This window comes from Grampus griseus, assembly GCF_964374135.1.
Source record: "Grampus griseus genome assembly, chromosome: 16".
Lineage (NCBI taxonomy): Eukaryota > Metazoa > Chordata > Mammalia > Artiodactyla > Delphinidae > Grampus > Grampus griseus.
The window spans coordinates 45339726-45355806 of NC_139010.1; the positions used below are offsets into that span (position 1 = coordinate 45339726).

General features: G+C 34.2%; 1 protein-coding gene across 7 annotated transcripts in view; it reads left to right on the plus strand.

The window, feature by feature from the left end:
- PCDH15 (protocadherin related 15) overlaps positions 1–16081 on the plus strand; it is a gene marked incomplete at both ends in the record, with an annotated part of 696762 nt that overhangs the window by 265597 nt on the left and 415084 nt on the right. For all 7 annotated transcript variants that reach the window (XM_082673500.1, XM_082673497.1, XM_082673498.1 and 4 more), the window contains one exon: positions 4941–5096. In XM_082673500.1, coding sequence (XP_082529626.1) covers positions 4941–5096 — 156 coding nt within the window. The remainder of the gene's footprint in view (positions 1–4940; positions 5097–16081) is intronic.

The window sequence follows — 16081 nt, forward strand, 5'->3', positions numbered from 1 at the left end:
ACTTGACTTTGGAAAAATCTCCTAATAGTTCTCCTTACTATATTTCACGATTCAACCTTCTCCAGTTTCAGTGTCTCAAAGCACAGTTATGACCTTATTGGTAGATGAATTCTCAGTGCAAACTGTCCCTTGAGGTTTCCTAGATTCAACCTGCAGCCTATCTCTTTTCCTTTTATTTAGAAACATATATTCTCTAATCTAGGAAAACTGAACTAATTGCTGTTCCCTCAACATAATCTAACTTTTTCTTATCATGCCTACCCTGATACTCTTTTGAACCTATACTTTGAAATTACCTTTATCCATTACCATCTGTTAAATGTTATCTACTACCAAAACATGTCTTAAATTTCTACTCTCTACATAAAATATTTCCTAATAGTAACACTGGTACATAATTTCTTACTCCAAACTCCTAAGCCTTCAAAACTCTTTTCTTTTTGGGTGTGCCATGCAGTTTGTAGGATCTTAGTTCTCCAACCAGGGATTGAATTCAGGCCCCAGCAGTGAAGGCACCAAGTCCTAAGCACTGGACTGCCAGGGAATGCCTTCAGAACTCTTTTTTGACTCACATTATAGTTATCTATATTCATCTCATATCAGTTTTACAGGATTTGCTTAATGTAAAAGGACTGTGTCATATTAATCCCAACCCATGTTGAACTTTGCATAAAATAAGTACAATTAAATAAACTTAGTGTCCTTAATAACTAATTGCGAAAAACCTACACATTTCTAAATATTACATATACCTAACAATATTTTCAAATCCGTACTTTCTTCTTTAGGCAACTTCTTTAAATATACCATTTATTTTGAAAGCTTAATTTATGAAGTACACTTATAACTCTGGCCAGCCATTTATGTTAACTTTTGTTTCATTGTTTAAAAAGTATTTCTACAACATACTGGGTCTTATTTCTTTTCACTGTCCTCCAGTTTATTTTTAAAGTAATGAAGACTTTTTATTTTGTAAAAATAGTATTTATATAGGAAGAAAAATCATGATAAAAAACTTCCATTCCTGTGAGGAGTGAATAACATTTGCCTTTGCTTTATGAAAAATAAAATCAGTTCTTATTCAGGTTTGCTAAACATTTATTTATTAAGTAATCCAAATAATGTAGCTTCTAGAAAAAACTCAGTTCTCCTTAGACTGAATATGTATGCTATAATCTACACTGTTTGCATCAATAAATTATTTATAAAAGCTTCACTTTGCATGTTGCAACTTAAGTGATTGAAAAATGTAATAAATGTTTTTCAAATTAAAAAATTCATACATATTTATTGGAAAAAAATTCTTCACCTACTTTTTACTCTTGGCCTTACTTTTCAAAGATAACCTTCATCAACTGTTGGTACATATCATTCCTGAACTTTATCTATGTATGTCAAAATGTATTCACACATGTGTACTAATATACAGATATGCAAATATACATTCAGAGTACTATGCTGAACAATTGTTTTTAAATTTGGACAATAGTTTGCATGTCTAGGTATATATGAATGGTAATCACCCTAATAATTACCCCCAAACAGTTTATACACAGCATTTTTTTTTCTGATTTGTTTCATGAATGAAGCAATTTAAGAGAATCAGAGAAAGAATTGCCATGACTTATTTTTGCCACCCAGTTATTAAAAATAAACCAAAACTTCCCTAAAACATTCCTAAGCATTTTAGATTCCCTAAACTCTCACTAATAGACTTGGTGGAACTGTCTTTGGTATATTTATGACCTTGTTACAGAGCAGAATAGATTCTATTCCAACGTGAGATTACAGTGAATGCTGTATATTAGCCACAGGGAATTCTTGCCTTCATCATGATCCATTATGGTTGGAATTTATTGCAAGCTAAGTTCTATCCATGCTACTAACAGTTGCATAGGGGACTAAAGTTGACAGTGACAAGAGTTCCAGGTGACCTGGTTATATCTAATCTATGGGCACTTAGTGCGAGTAAGTGGCGCTGAGTCGCAGCACACTACATCTGATCCTCTACTTACAAAGGTTGTGACCTTTCTGTCCCATGCTAACACTTACTATAGAATTAGAAGTTGATATGGAATGGTTTTATAGGTCTCTCTCACAATATTTATAAGATAAATAACTTTAGAAGAACATAAATTGTCACCTGATTGTCTTCTGAGAGGTGTGCCAAGGGCTAATAGTAGAAGTATTTATTGTTTTTTACTTTACAATTGAAATATGCAGTACTTAAAAAGCCTATTAAAGCAAAGACTTTAAAACTGGTAGTAAAAAATGGAGGTCATATAATTTAAATTCTTTCCAGAATATTTCTAAGACCTAGTCTTTTTAAGTTATATTTTAGTCTCAAGCTTGCAGATTTTCAGTGATGGGGCTTAATTTTTTGGATAGTCCATTCTATTCTGACCCACTTTGGATTAATAGAAAATCTCGACTTACATTGAAAACATATGCTTTGTAATACTTTTTATTTATTGTTCTTATTTCTATACTCTGAGACTACAATGAATAAACTAATTTATCTTTTCATAACAACCATTCAGATGTCTGATGAATCTTGTGATTTTTAGTTTAAACATCTCAAATTTTATCACACATTCTCAGGATGATTAGACTTCACTTCCAATTTGGCCATAAAATGGTGCTTATTGTAATCCACCTATCTCTTCATCTATTATTAATGCATATGAAGTAGTTTGTAGTATTATTCTAGTAGTCCATTTACAGTGTTGGCATGTAAACTCATCTTTACATGCCAACTCAAAATTTTTTAAAACTCAAAAGTTTACAATTATATTTTCATATTAATGTTTGTAGCCACTTATTACTATATTTGGGCAATTAACTTTTTTTCTAATACAAATAAGATTATTTAAATTTATTATTGTAGAAGTGTAAATTTTTGATACTTATTATTCTGATAAAATTATTTTGAACCTTGTCTTTTATCATTAAATGTAGTATATATCCTTCTGAACTTTGTAGCATTCACAGATTTTACACACATGGCTTTAATACATTTATATATGTCAGTGATTAAAAGTGAATTGGGGCAGACATTAGAACTCAGATCTGTATGGTACTTCACTAGAGACCTTCCTCCATATGATAATGATGCTTCAAGTTATTCTTTCTAGATACAATTATTCAGCCAGGTACAATACAATTTGATTGCATTTCTCTTTATTGGCCTTAAAAATATCTTGATATTAAACAATGTTTTCTTCAGGTTAGGTATAGTTTCTACAACATTCTACTCATTAGAAATGTGACATTTTTAATGAACCTACCCTAAGTTCCAGTAATCATTGCTATATCTTTAAATTGGTTTTAATCCAAATATTTAATAATTTGTTCTATAATTCAAGATTGTCAGTAGTTTTTTTTAGATTCATGTTTTTTTACTTTTTTGGATATTTAGCTTTTTATAAGTAAAAAATAATTTACATCTGTTATGTGTTAATATGTGCCTAGCACATGGTAAGCTCATATAATACTTATGATGATTATGTCATGTCAGTGTTTAGTATTATCCCCATTTTTAGAAGTGAATAAACTAAGCACAGAGAGAGTTTGCATCTAGATCATACAATTAGTAGGTTGTGGAACTAAGGCTAGAAGCACAGCAGTACAACTCGGGTAGTACTCAGTCATCTGTTCTAGACACAGTGCTAGTTACTGGGTAGAGAGATTTAGTTATGACCAAAATAACACCCCAGGCTTTATGAAGCTTCCAGTATAGTAAAGGGAGACAAACTCAAACAAATATATAAAATGTGTAATATGCCATGTGATGCATGAGAAATGTAGTAAAAACAGTAAATAAATAGGGGGAAAGTTGAAAGGACAGAGCAGACTGGAGGCATGGCATTCTAAACAGGGTGGTCAGAATAGATCATACTGATAGAATTATATGTAAAGAAAATTTTATAAACTCAAAAATATTTTAAAAATCACAAAGAAATATTCTGTGGTGTTAAACACTTTAACTCTAGAGTCAGAGATGTGTGTATCCCACTTCTGCAAGCCCTTCATCATAGCACCTGAGTAATAAATGCCCCCTTGATGACAATTCTCCCCTTATAAGAATTTATCATAAAAAATAATTAAAGTTAGCACATATTTATGTACAGTATGTTTACCAAGATATAAACATTTTGCTTGTAATGACAAAAATTGACAATAAACATCTCATTATAAGTTTTTACTTAGACCAACTATGCTATAGACTTATGATGGAATACAAAATATAGCTTCATAGTAGTATACATCAAAGTGCTATAGAAAATCTGTATTTGCAAACATGGGATGATATTCACGTGTGTGTGTGTGTGTGTGTGTGTGTGTGTGTGTGTATGTGTGTATAAAACAGATGTATATTTGGAAAGAGGGAAAGATTAGCAAAATAAACATCTAACTGTATAGAATTAGGAAGTTTGATTGGGTTGTGAATGGATTCTCTTCTTTTGGTTATCTATATTTTAGTTTTTATCAGATATGAATGTTTAATATTTTAGCAAAAATATAGATTTAAACAAGTGATATACCATGTTATACAGTCTCTCTATCCTATGTATATTATCATTAATACATTGTTTTTATAAATTAGAAGTTTATGTCATTGCTTCTTTGACTTTTGGAAGGACAAAATTTGTGGCATCCCATCAAATATCAGACATTAATTTTGTGATTGTGTTCGTCACCAGTTTTCTAATTATGAACATAATACTACCTCAGACCCTATATTTTGAAAATTAAGCAATGAAATAATCATGATTGTCTTCACTTTTCCTTAAAATAAGGCAAAATGGATCAATTTTTATAGATTACTATCATTTAAAAGTGAATAAACATAGAAGATTTTATTAAACAAATACTTTGACAGTAATGAGATGCTTCAGTTTCAATTATTTTTTTAAAAAGATGCAATTTCTGTGTTGCAGCCTCCAATGAACATACACTCCATCGTGGTACAGGTTCAGTGCATCAACAAAAAAGTGGGTACTGTTATCTACCATGAAGTTCGAATCGTGGTGAGAGACAGAAATGACAACTCACCCACATTCAAGCATGAAAGCTACTACGCCACAGTGAATGAGGTCAGTTTCTATCCACTACTCTCTGCTTCCTTTTTATTGATATATGTAATTGACTGTATATTTTAAATATTTTGAAATTATTCCTCTATAGTAACAATCTTAACTGTTTAAAAATATCAAGAAAACATTTTAAAAAATAGTGCTTTAGAAGAAATAAGGTCTGAGTGACTTCTGATACAATTTCAGGAATTCACTTTGCTACAGGAAAAAAATTGCTTTATTTATAATAATGGCCAAAATGTTGGCATTTTTTAATCATCTTCAACAACTTAATGCCTGAATCTAAATACATACACGCTTACTGAGGCTCAATGGGTGCTATTTATTCTCATTGTAAAATGAGACAGATTTTTGTTTTGTATCTCTGAGGTGGTAGCAGTAATTCAATACTAGAAGAAAATATGTATTTGAGATTTTATTAATTTAAAGTTATTTTCTCAATTTTAAAATCAAGTTCTGGCATATTAAAAATATTTTAATATAAATCAAAGCTAAATTCTTATAAGAAAATCCTTATCAAACTATTTAAAAATATTTTTAAAGTAGTATTATTGCTTTTATTAGAACATGCTTTTTTGTTGTTTCTTGTTTTACTTTGTTTTGTTTTCCCTTTGAACCAAAATCCATGGGCCAAGAACACTTTTTATGTTATTTTTTAAAAATAGTGCTTACTCTATTAATTTTTTGTAGAAAAAATATAAAATATTATAAAAAATCATAAAATATTTCTGAAGTATCTCTAATATCATCTATTATGTGTACTTTAGACACAAAAAATGAACTATATTTTTAATAGCCTATACTTTAGCAAATCATCTTTACCTCCATGTCTTTTTTTTTTATCTTAAAATATGTACCTACTTTATAGGAGGAAGTCAGTATAATTTGGGTATTAAACACAGCATTGGGCCTATAACTTCTACATGCTTTTTGAAATTATTTAAAATGTATCTTATTTACCTCAACATTCTTCTATTCACTAAAAATTGAAGAAATTATGTTTCCTGTAATCTGAGACTTTCTAGATTGTATTACTAAAAACAAAATAATAAATAAAAGAAATAAAAGCTTTTTAAAGTTTAACAGGCGAAATTACTTGTTAGTTAATGCTCGACCTTTTTGAGCTAACTTTTACTTAATAGGCTTCTGCTAAAACAGACAAATGCTAATTAATGTAATTAATCATGTTACATGATTAATTATTTTAGCATCTAAAGCATACTTTTTGAATGAGATTTTGCTTTTTTTGTTTGAGTGCTAGCTTTGAGTATAAACTAATAGATGAGTTATCTTAGGCAACATATCTAATTTTAAAATCCATTTCTGTACCATGTTTAACTGTTGTTGGATACATGTCTTTAGTTCATTTTTCATAAAGAAATGTATAATGTTCAATTTGAATTCAAAGTATCCTATGTAATTTGACTACTTCCACTCCCCCTCCAATTTTTTTCAGCACCTTGCTAAAAACTAACCTTTTCAAATACTATTTTAATTGTGTCACTCTCCTATTCAAAAATTGTGTAATTTCTCATTATTATCAGGAAAAATGTCATCTATCTCCACTGGCTGATTTTCAAACCCTTCCATAATCTGATCTTTTGTCAATGTATTCTTAACTTCAATTGCTCTCTGATACTGCCTCATTCTGTTCAGATTAACTTCCTCATGTCTTACAAATATATTCATTTCTTTGGCTTTGCTCACACTGTTCAGTTTACTTAGAATGGAATCTTCCCTACCTTGCAAGTCTCCAAGTTTTATTCATCTTTTAAAATTTAACACATGATCTATTTCCATTTCTTATTTCTATACTCATCCCCAGCTATACACATTGATCAATCTTCAGTTTCTCCAAACTCTAAACTCCTATGTCATCTGGATAAATGTTAGAGTGATACAATTTATATAAACATTAAACATTTTATCTTAAACATTATTTGTAGAGGCAAGATTTCTTTACAAAGCTGCCTAATTATGATTTTCTCTCAATGCATTTCCTAAAGACAACCGAGGCAATCCTATCCCACTGTTACTGTGGTCATATATTCTATGATTTGATTATGTAGAATGTGTGTAATTGATGATATTTTCCTCCATTGATTTTGCTCATACTCTCTCATATCTATTTTCTTGTAAAGAGTCCAAAGTTTATTTAAACATCAAAACATAATTATAAGAAAAAATGAAATTTAGCTATTTTTCTCATCCTTCATTTATCTGAGTAGTTCTTAGTTTAATTGGCTTGAATGGGTTTATCTTTATATCTATATCTCTCCACTGGGAAAATACATTGCAATTTTATATATACCCATATGTATATATGTGTATGTATATATGTATGTGTGTGTGTATATATACTATGTCTGTGTGTGTGTGTGTGTGTATATATATATATGTATATATATATACACAATGCAACTACAGTGCTGCCTGTAAAATAAAATTAAGTAAAATACATTTTACTCTGTGCAAGATTGCAACATATTTTCCATGCTATTTCTTCTTTTAGTATAAGGCATGCAGTTAATGCAGTTAAGACTAGAAAGATCTAAATGCTTTTCCAAAAAAAAAAAATCATTCAGAGTTTAAGAGATTGTTGGTGTCAAAATATTTTACACTTCATCAGAATGCAAAAGATAGGTACAAAGTCATCATCACAGATTTATAAAAGAAGCTTCTAAAATTAAAGTCCTGATTAGTCACTCTCCTTATTAACTGTGAGAAAACCAAGACCTGGAGCAGCACATGAATTGGCTACCAAGGTTTAAAATTCTTTGTTTGTGAGACATAAAGCATTGCAAGTATTTTTTTTCTCTCTGGGTAATTGGAGACTCTCAATTAGTTTTGGATAATTGTATCATTAAGTAATTAGTCTTGTTGGTTCGAAGAACAAATTGCAAAGTCTAATTGCTGCTGATTATTCTTAAGTAATTTTTGGAAGATAAATATTTTCTGGCAGTGATGTCTTTGATAACACATGCATCCCATTTCAAAAAATTCCTTTTGACATAATAAAAAGTAAACAAGGACAAGTCAAGGCAGACGTAGTGTTTTCTTGCGCCTGTGAAGAATTAATCTCAGGATAATGTAGAGGTTATATTTGTCCTGGTCTTTAATGATCTCATTACAGATGGGCAATTTTTTTAGTCAATATTAATTTGTTCTTTTGGTCACCTTGAATATCACACTAAATGTACTTTGCTGCTGTGACATGATGTGATTTATTGGAGATAATTTGTTGGCACTTTCTGAAAGAATGTTTCCTTGCATTTCTCTTGACAGGTAGATGGTTTACAGTCAGAAAGAAAGAGAGAAAGAAAGGAAGGAAGGGAGGAGAAGGAACCATATATTGTGTAGTAATGTAGTATTTACTGTTGAAAAAATTTGCATGTAAGTGGACCTGTACCATTCAAACGTCAAGGGTATATATAAAAATTCTGAACTCTATTTCTTTGTTCCTGGAAACTTGGGGAAATAGAGTTCAGATGTAATTATAAGGTTGGACTCAAGGAAATTGCCAATGTTCAACTATTTTTGATGTATAAAAACAGCAATTGAATAATATTCTATAAATAAAAAAGGTGTCTTAAATAAAATTTCATGCCACTGTATTATGGTAATGTTTCTATTTTGGCCTTATACTAATCAAAAATACATACTTCATGTCTGTTTTCAGCACTGTTGTCTCCTGATGGTGTTTTGAATTTATGTGGTGAACTGTTTCTACTATCACTTAAGTTTTGTTTAACTTAGACCTTATTTTCATGGATTGCTACTGACTTAAATATAAGGAGTTCTGTATAACAAGCTTAAATTAAGAAAGGATTAGGGCTTCCCTGGTGGCGCAGTGGTTGAGAGTCTGCCTGCCGATGCAGGGGACACGGGTTCGTGTCCCGGTCCGGGAAGATCCCACATACCGTGGAGCGGCTGCGCCCAACAGCCATGGCCACTGAGCCTGTGCGTCCGGAGCCTGTGCTGCGCAACGGGAGAGGCCACAACAGTGAGAGGCCCGCGTACCGCAAAAAAAAAAAAAAAAGAAAGGATTGAATGGAAGGAGAAGAAACTGAAGAACAAGTTGGGGTCATATCCTGAAAGGCACCATCAGTTATAAAGAGGAGCTTTAGGCAATAAGGGACCAGTAAATGGCTTAGAATATAAGTGCATTCAGATTTGCCAATTTATGATATCATTCCCACAGCTGGATGGAGAATTTTTTGAAGAGGTGAGCTGAAAAGAGATGCAAGGTAAAAATCTTGAACTGAATAAAAATGGAAAAAGAGGGTGTAGGAAGGCTATTAGGTGGATAAATTAATGAGAAAAGATGACCTGTTAATTGCAGAGGGTAAAGGAGAAAAGTGTAGACACTATATATTGTTTAGATTACCTTTGAGGTTCTGGCTTAAAATATAGCAGGATCCTACTGAGAGAATATATTAGAGAAGAACACTTTTGGGAAGATTTGCAATCTGAGGAGAATATCAGTTGTTGCAACCCAGCAAGGAATGTCTTTAGATCTCGAATAGTCCATGTCGAATAGACATAAAGATTTGTGAACCACAGTGAGTAAATTAAGATTGCCAAAGTGAGGTGTTTTGCTTTGTTTGTTTGTTTTTGATTTTGCAGAATATGACAGATAGTAGGTATCAATAAAAATCAAAGTAGTATGAGAATGAGGGGGTATTGATGCAAAAGATATATATATATATATCTTGTTTTAAGTATATAACTTTACATGATATGTATGTATATCTTTATATATCATGTAAAGATATATACTTAAAACATAAGAACAGATATATACTTAAAACATAAGAACACTAATTATAAACCAGGAGATAACCAACAAGTACAGTCTAATGTTTTTGTTGCCTAGAACATGAATGAAATAATGAATAATATACCTATTAATCAAACAAAATAAAGAAAGGGAACAAACAAAACAGAACATAGAATAGGTAGGAAAAATATGAACACTTACTAAGAGTGTTCAAAATAAAAGTATTCATCTTGTACAAAAATTACATTAAAAGTAAAGGGGAAAATACTCAAATTGAAAAACAAAGTTTTCAGACTAGATTAAAAAATAATGTCAAGGATTGGTTCAAGATGGTGGAGTAGAAGGATGTGCTATCACTTCCTCTTTCGAGAATAACAAAATCACAACTAATTGCTGAAAAATCATCGACAGGAAGACACTGGAACTCACCAAAAAAGATACCCCACATCCAAAGACAAAGGAGAAGCAAAAATGGGATGGTAAGAGGGGCGCAATCACAGTAAAATCAAATCCCATAACTGCTGGGTGGGTGACTCACAAACTGGAGAACACTTATACCACAGAAGTCCACCCACTGGAGTGAAGGTTCTGAGATCCACGTCAGGCTTCCCAACCTGGGGATCCGGCAACAGGAGGAGGAATTCCTAGAGAATCAGACTTTGAAGGCTAGCGGGATTTGATTGCAGGACATTGACAACACTGGGGGAAACAGAGACTCTACTATTTGAGGGCACACACAAAGTAGTGTGTGCAGTGGGACCCAGGGGAAGGAGCAGTGACCCCAAAGGAGACTGAACCAGACCTACCTGCTAGTGTTGGAGGGTCTCCTGCAGAGGCAGGGGGTGGCGGTGCCTCACCGTGAGGAAAAGGACACTGGCAGCAGAAGTTCTGGGAAGTACTCCTTGACATGAGCCCCCCCAGAGCCCGCCATTAGCCCCACCAAAGAGACCGGGTAGGCTCCAATGTTGGGTCACCTCAGGCCAAACAACCAACAGGGAGGGAACCCAGCCCCCCGCATCAGTAGACAAGTGGATTAAAGTTTTACTGAGCTCTGTCCACCAGAGAAACAGCCATTTCTGCCCACCACCAGTCCCTCCCATCAGGAAACCTGCACAAGCCTCTTAGATAGCCTCATCCACCAGAGGGCAGATAGCAGAAGCAAGAAGAACTACAATCCTGCAGCCTGTGGAACAAACACCACATTCACAGAAAGAGGGACAAGGTGAAAAGGCAGAGGGCTATGTACCAAATGAAGGAACAAGATAAAACCCCACAAAAACAACTAAATGAAGTGGAGACAGGCAAGCTTCCAGAAAAAGAATTCAGAATAATGATAGTGAAGATGATCCAGGACCTCGGGAAAACAATGGAGGCAAAGATCGAGAAGATGCAAGAAATGTTTAACAAAGATCTAGAAGAATTAAAGAACAAACAACAAAGATAGGGCTTTCCTGGTGGCGCAGTGGTTGAGAGTCCACCTGCAAATGCAGGGGACACAGGTTCATGCCCTGGTCCGGGATGATCCCACATGCCGCGGAGCGGCTGGGCCCGTGAGCCATGGCCGCTGAGCCTGCGCGTCCGGAGCCTGTGCTCCGCAACGGGAGAGGCCACAACAGTGAGAGGCCCGCGTACCGCAAAAACAAAAACAAACAACAGAGATGAACAATACAATAATTGAAATGAAAAATACACTAGAAGGAATCAATAGCAGAATAACTGAGGCAGAACGGATAAGTGACCTGGAAGAAAGAATGGTGGAATTCACTGCTGCAGAACAAAATAAAGAAAAAAAAATGAAAAGAAACAAAGATAGCGTAAGAGATATCTGGGATAACATTAAATGCCACAACATTCTCATTATAGGGGTCCCAGAAGGAAAAGAAGGAGAGAAAGGACCCGAGAAAATAGTTGAAGAGATTATAGTTGAAAACTTCCCTAACATGGGACAGGAAATAGCCACCCAAGTCCAGGAAGCACAGAGAGTCCCATACAGGATTAACCCAAAGAGAAACACGCCGAGACACACACTAATCAAATTGGCAAAAATTAAAGTCAGAGAAAAATTATTAAAAGCAGCAAGGGAAAAACGACAAATAACATACAAGGGAACTCCCATAAGGTTAACAGCTGATTTCTCAGCAGAAACTCTACAAATAAATAAAGAAAGTTACAAGAGACAAGGAAGGACACTACATAATGATCAAGGGATCAATCCAAGAAGAAGATATAACAATTATAAATATATATGCACCCAACATAGGAGCACCTCAATACATAAGGCACCTGCTAACAGCTATAAAAGAGAAAATCGACAGTAACACAATAATAGTGTGGGAATTTAACACCCCACTTTCACCAATGGACAGATCATCCAAAATGAAAATAAATAAGGAAACACAAGCTTTAAATGACACATTAAACAAGATGGACTTAATTGACATTTATAGGACAGTCCATCCCAAAACAACAGAATACACATTTTTCTCAAGTGCTCATGGAACATTTTCCAGGATAGATCATATCTTGGGTTACAAATCAAGCCTTGGTAATTTAAGAATATTGAAGTTGTATCAAGTATGTTTCTGACCACAACGCTATGAGGCTAGATATCAATTACAGAAAAAAAAACTGTAAAAAATGCAAACATATGGAGGCTAAACAATACAGTACTAAATAACCAAGACATCACTGAAGAAATCAAAGAGGAAATCAAAAAATACCTAGAAACAAATGACAATGAAAACACAACAACCCAAAACCTATGGGTTGCAGCAAAAGCAGTTCTAAGAGGGAAGTTTATAGCAATACAGTCCTACCTCAAGAAACAAGAAAAATCTCAAATCAACAACCTAACCTTATACCTAAAGCAGTTAGAGAAAGAAGAACAAAAAACCCCCAAAGTTAGCAGAAGGAAGAAAAAGAAATTAAAGGAATCCTAATTGGAAAAGAAGTAAAACTGTCACTGTTTGCAGATGACATGATATTATACATAGAGAATACTAAAGATGCTGCCAGAAAACTACTAGAACTAATCAATGAATTTGGTAATGTAGCAGGATACAAAATAAATGCACAGAAATCTCTTGCATTCCTATACACTGATGATGAAAAATCTGAAAGAGAAATTGAGGATACACTCCCATTTACCATTGCAACAAAATGAATAAATTACCTAGGTATAAACCTACCTAAGAAGACAAAAGACCTGTATGCAGAAAACTATAAGACACTGACGAGAGAAATCAAGGACGACACAAACAGATGGAGAGATATACCATGTTCTTGGATTGGAAGAATCAACATTGTGAAAATGACTATACTACCCAAAGCAATCTACAGATTCACGGCAATCCCTATCAAACTACCGATAGCATTTTTCACAGAACTAGAACAAAAAAATTCACAATTTGTATGGAAACACAAAAGACCCTGAATAACCAAAGCAATCCTGAGAAAGAAAAGCAGCTGGAGGAATCAGGCTCCCTGACTTCAGACTATACTACAAAAGGGAACCCTCTTGCACTGTTAGTGGGAATGTAAATCGATACAGCCGCTATGGAGAACAGTATGGAGGTTCCTTAAAAAACTACAAATAGAACTACCATTTGACCCAGCAGTCCCACTACTGGGCATATACCCTGAGAAAACCATAATTCAAAGAGGGACATGGGGCTTCCCTGGTGGCGCAGTGGTTGAGAGTCCGTGCGCCTGCCGATGCAGGGGACATGGGTTAGTGCCCCAGTCTGGGAAGATCCACATGCCGCGGAGAGGCTGGGCCCGTGAGCCATGGCCGCTGAGCCTGCACGTCCGGAGCCTGTGCTCCGCAACAGGAGAGGCCAGAACAGTGAGAGCCCCCTGTACCACAAAAAAAAAAAGAAAAAAAAGAGAGACATGGACCACAATGTTCATTGCAGCACTATTTACAATAGCCAAGACATGGAAGCAACCTAAGTGTCCAATGACAGATGAATGGATAAAAAAGATGAGGTACATATATACAATGGAATATTCCTCAGCTATAAAAAGAAATGAAATTGAATTATTTGTAAAATTCAAATAATTGTAAAATTATTTGTAGTGAAATGGATGGACCTAGAGTCTGTCATACAGAGTGAAGTAAGTCAGAAAGAGAAAAACAAATACCGTATGCTAACACGTATATATGCAATCTAAAAAAAAAAATGGTTCTGATGAACCTAGGGGCAGGACAGGAATAAAGATGCAGACATAGAGAATGGACTTGAGGACTCGGGGAAGGGGAAGAGTAAGCTGGGACGAAGTGAGAGAGTAGCATTGACATATATACACTAGCAAATGTAAAATAGATAGCTAGTGGGAAACATCCGCATAGCACAGGGAGATCAGCTCGGTGCTTTGTGGCCACTGGAGCAGTGGGATAGGGTGGGTGGGAGGGAGCTGCAAGAGGGAGTGGATATGGTGATTATATGTGTACGTATAGCTGATTCACTTTGTTTTACAGCAGAAACTAACACAACATTGTAAAGCAATTATACTCCAATAAAGATGTTAAAAGAAAAGAAAAGAAAGGTAAACAAGTAGATACCCTGTGACTCAGCAGGTCTGCTCTAGTGGTACATATGTCCACCAGAAAGCATGTATAAGGAGATTTGTTGATGATATTTCCATAATAATCAAAAACTGGAGACAACTCAACTGTCCAACTATGATAGAGCTGGCTTACCATTTTTTAAATTGCATTTATCTTTAAAAAAATTAAAATTTCTGTGTGTTTCAGAGAAACATGTTTCCTCATGTAAAAACTGGGAATGAAAATATTAGAAACCTACCTTATAGAGTTTAATGAATACGTGTAATAAATCTTAGAATAAGAAAGAAAAATAAGTCCACAGATTTTAGTGTATAGCACCTCACCTGTATATTTTATAACTAATTTTAAAAATCTGAAATTAGTTGATCACTTATTTAAACCTGATATTACATATGGATATATATACATATATATGTATGTGTGTATATATGTGTGTGTGTGTGTATCTATATATATTTGTTTATTTTATATCTACCCTGTTAGAATTGAATCACTATTAGAGCTAGCACTTTGTTTTGTTATTTGAGTAGAACAGTACCTGACACATTGTAGGAGTTGTATTAATAGACTTCTCAATGAAGCAGAAATGGAACAATCATGCAACAGGAAAGTATTATTTAACATATATGTTCACTTTGATTTTTCCTGAGGTAAGAATGATTTAGAAAGTGTTTGTTTTGAGTTAAATTTGAGAAGCTTATACGTGGGAAGTATTTTAGAAAGGAGTAAAATCTTTCCAGGTGATTGTGATAAATTATATAGGGTGACACAACAGTGATGACAAAAAAAGAAACCCAGTTTTTCTTTTTCTTTTAACCTGGTAAATATGAGCTATTTGAATTATAGTACTATTTACGTAGCTCTAGGGGGACGTTACGTATTTATGTGAATTAGAGCCCTTTTTTCATAACTTTAGGGGCAAATTATGTACTTATTTGGATATGACTATACGCTGCTTAAGAATCTTTACCATACTTTTCGTGTCCCAGAAAAAGTAGTCATATTTATTAAGTAACATTAAAATGACTCCCCTTAGTCGAAATGTTTTTTTATCTCAACAAGATTTTTCTACATGCACAGTTTTATGAAGCTCAGATGCAAGGGGTACCAAAATAATCACAGTCAATTTAATAAATTGTGTTCGATCAAGTTCTCTAAGTTCTTAATAATAGGAAACTTTAAAGGATGCTTCATAAATCTAAATTTAAAATGCCATTTACAATTTAGTAAGGTAAAGGTTAGCAGTTGAAACAACGTTAGGTTTCAGGAACAGTCGTTTCATAACTGTTGATGTTACAAGTATATCACAGATTATGTCCTGGTTAACATCTTAAAAGTCTGTAAACTTTAGGGTTTTTCTTGCGGTACACGGGCCTCTAACTGTTGTGGCCTCTCCCGTTGTGGAGTACAGGCTTCGGACGCGCAGGCTCAGCGGCCATGGCTCACGGGCCCAGCCGCTCCGTGGCATGTGGGATCTTCCCGGACCGGGGCACGAACCCTTGTCCCCTGCATTGGCAGGCAGACGCTCAACCACTGCGCCACCAGGGAAGCCCTGTAAACTTTAGATTTTGAATAATTTTAGTATTTATTTTTCTTCTTTGATTTTTTCACATGGTCATTAGGAACTAACTTGAC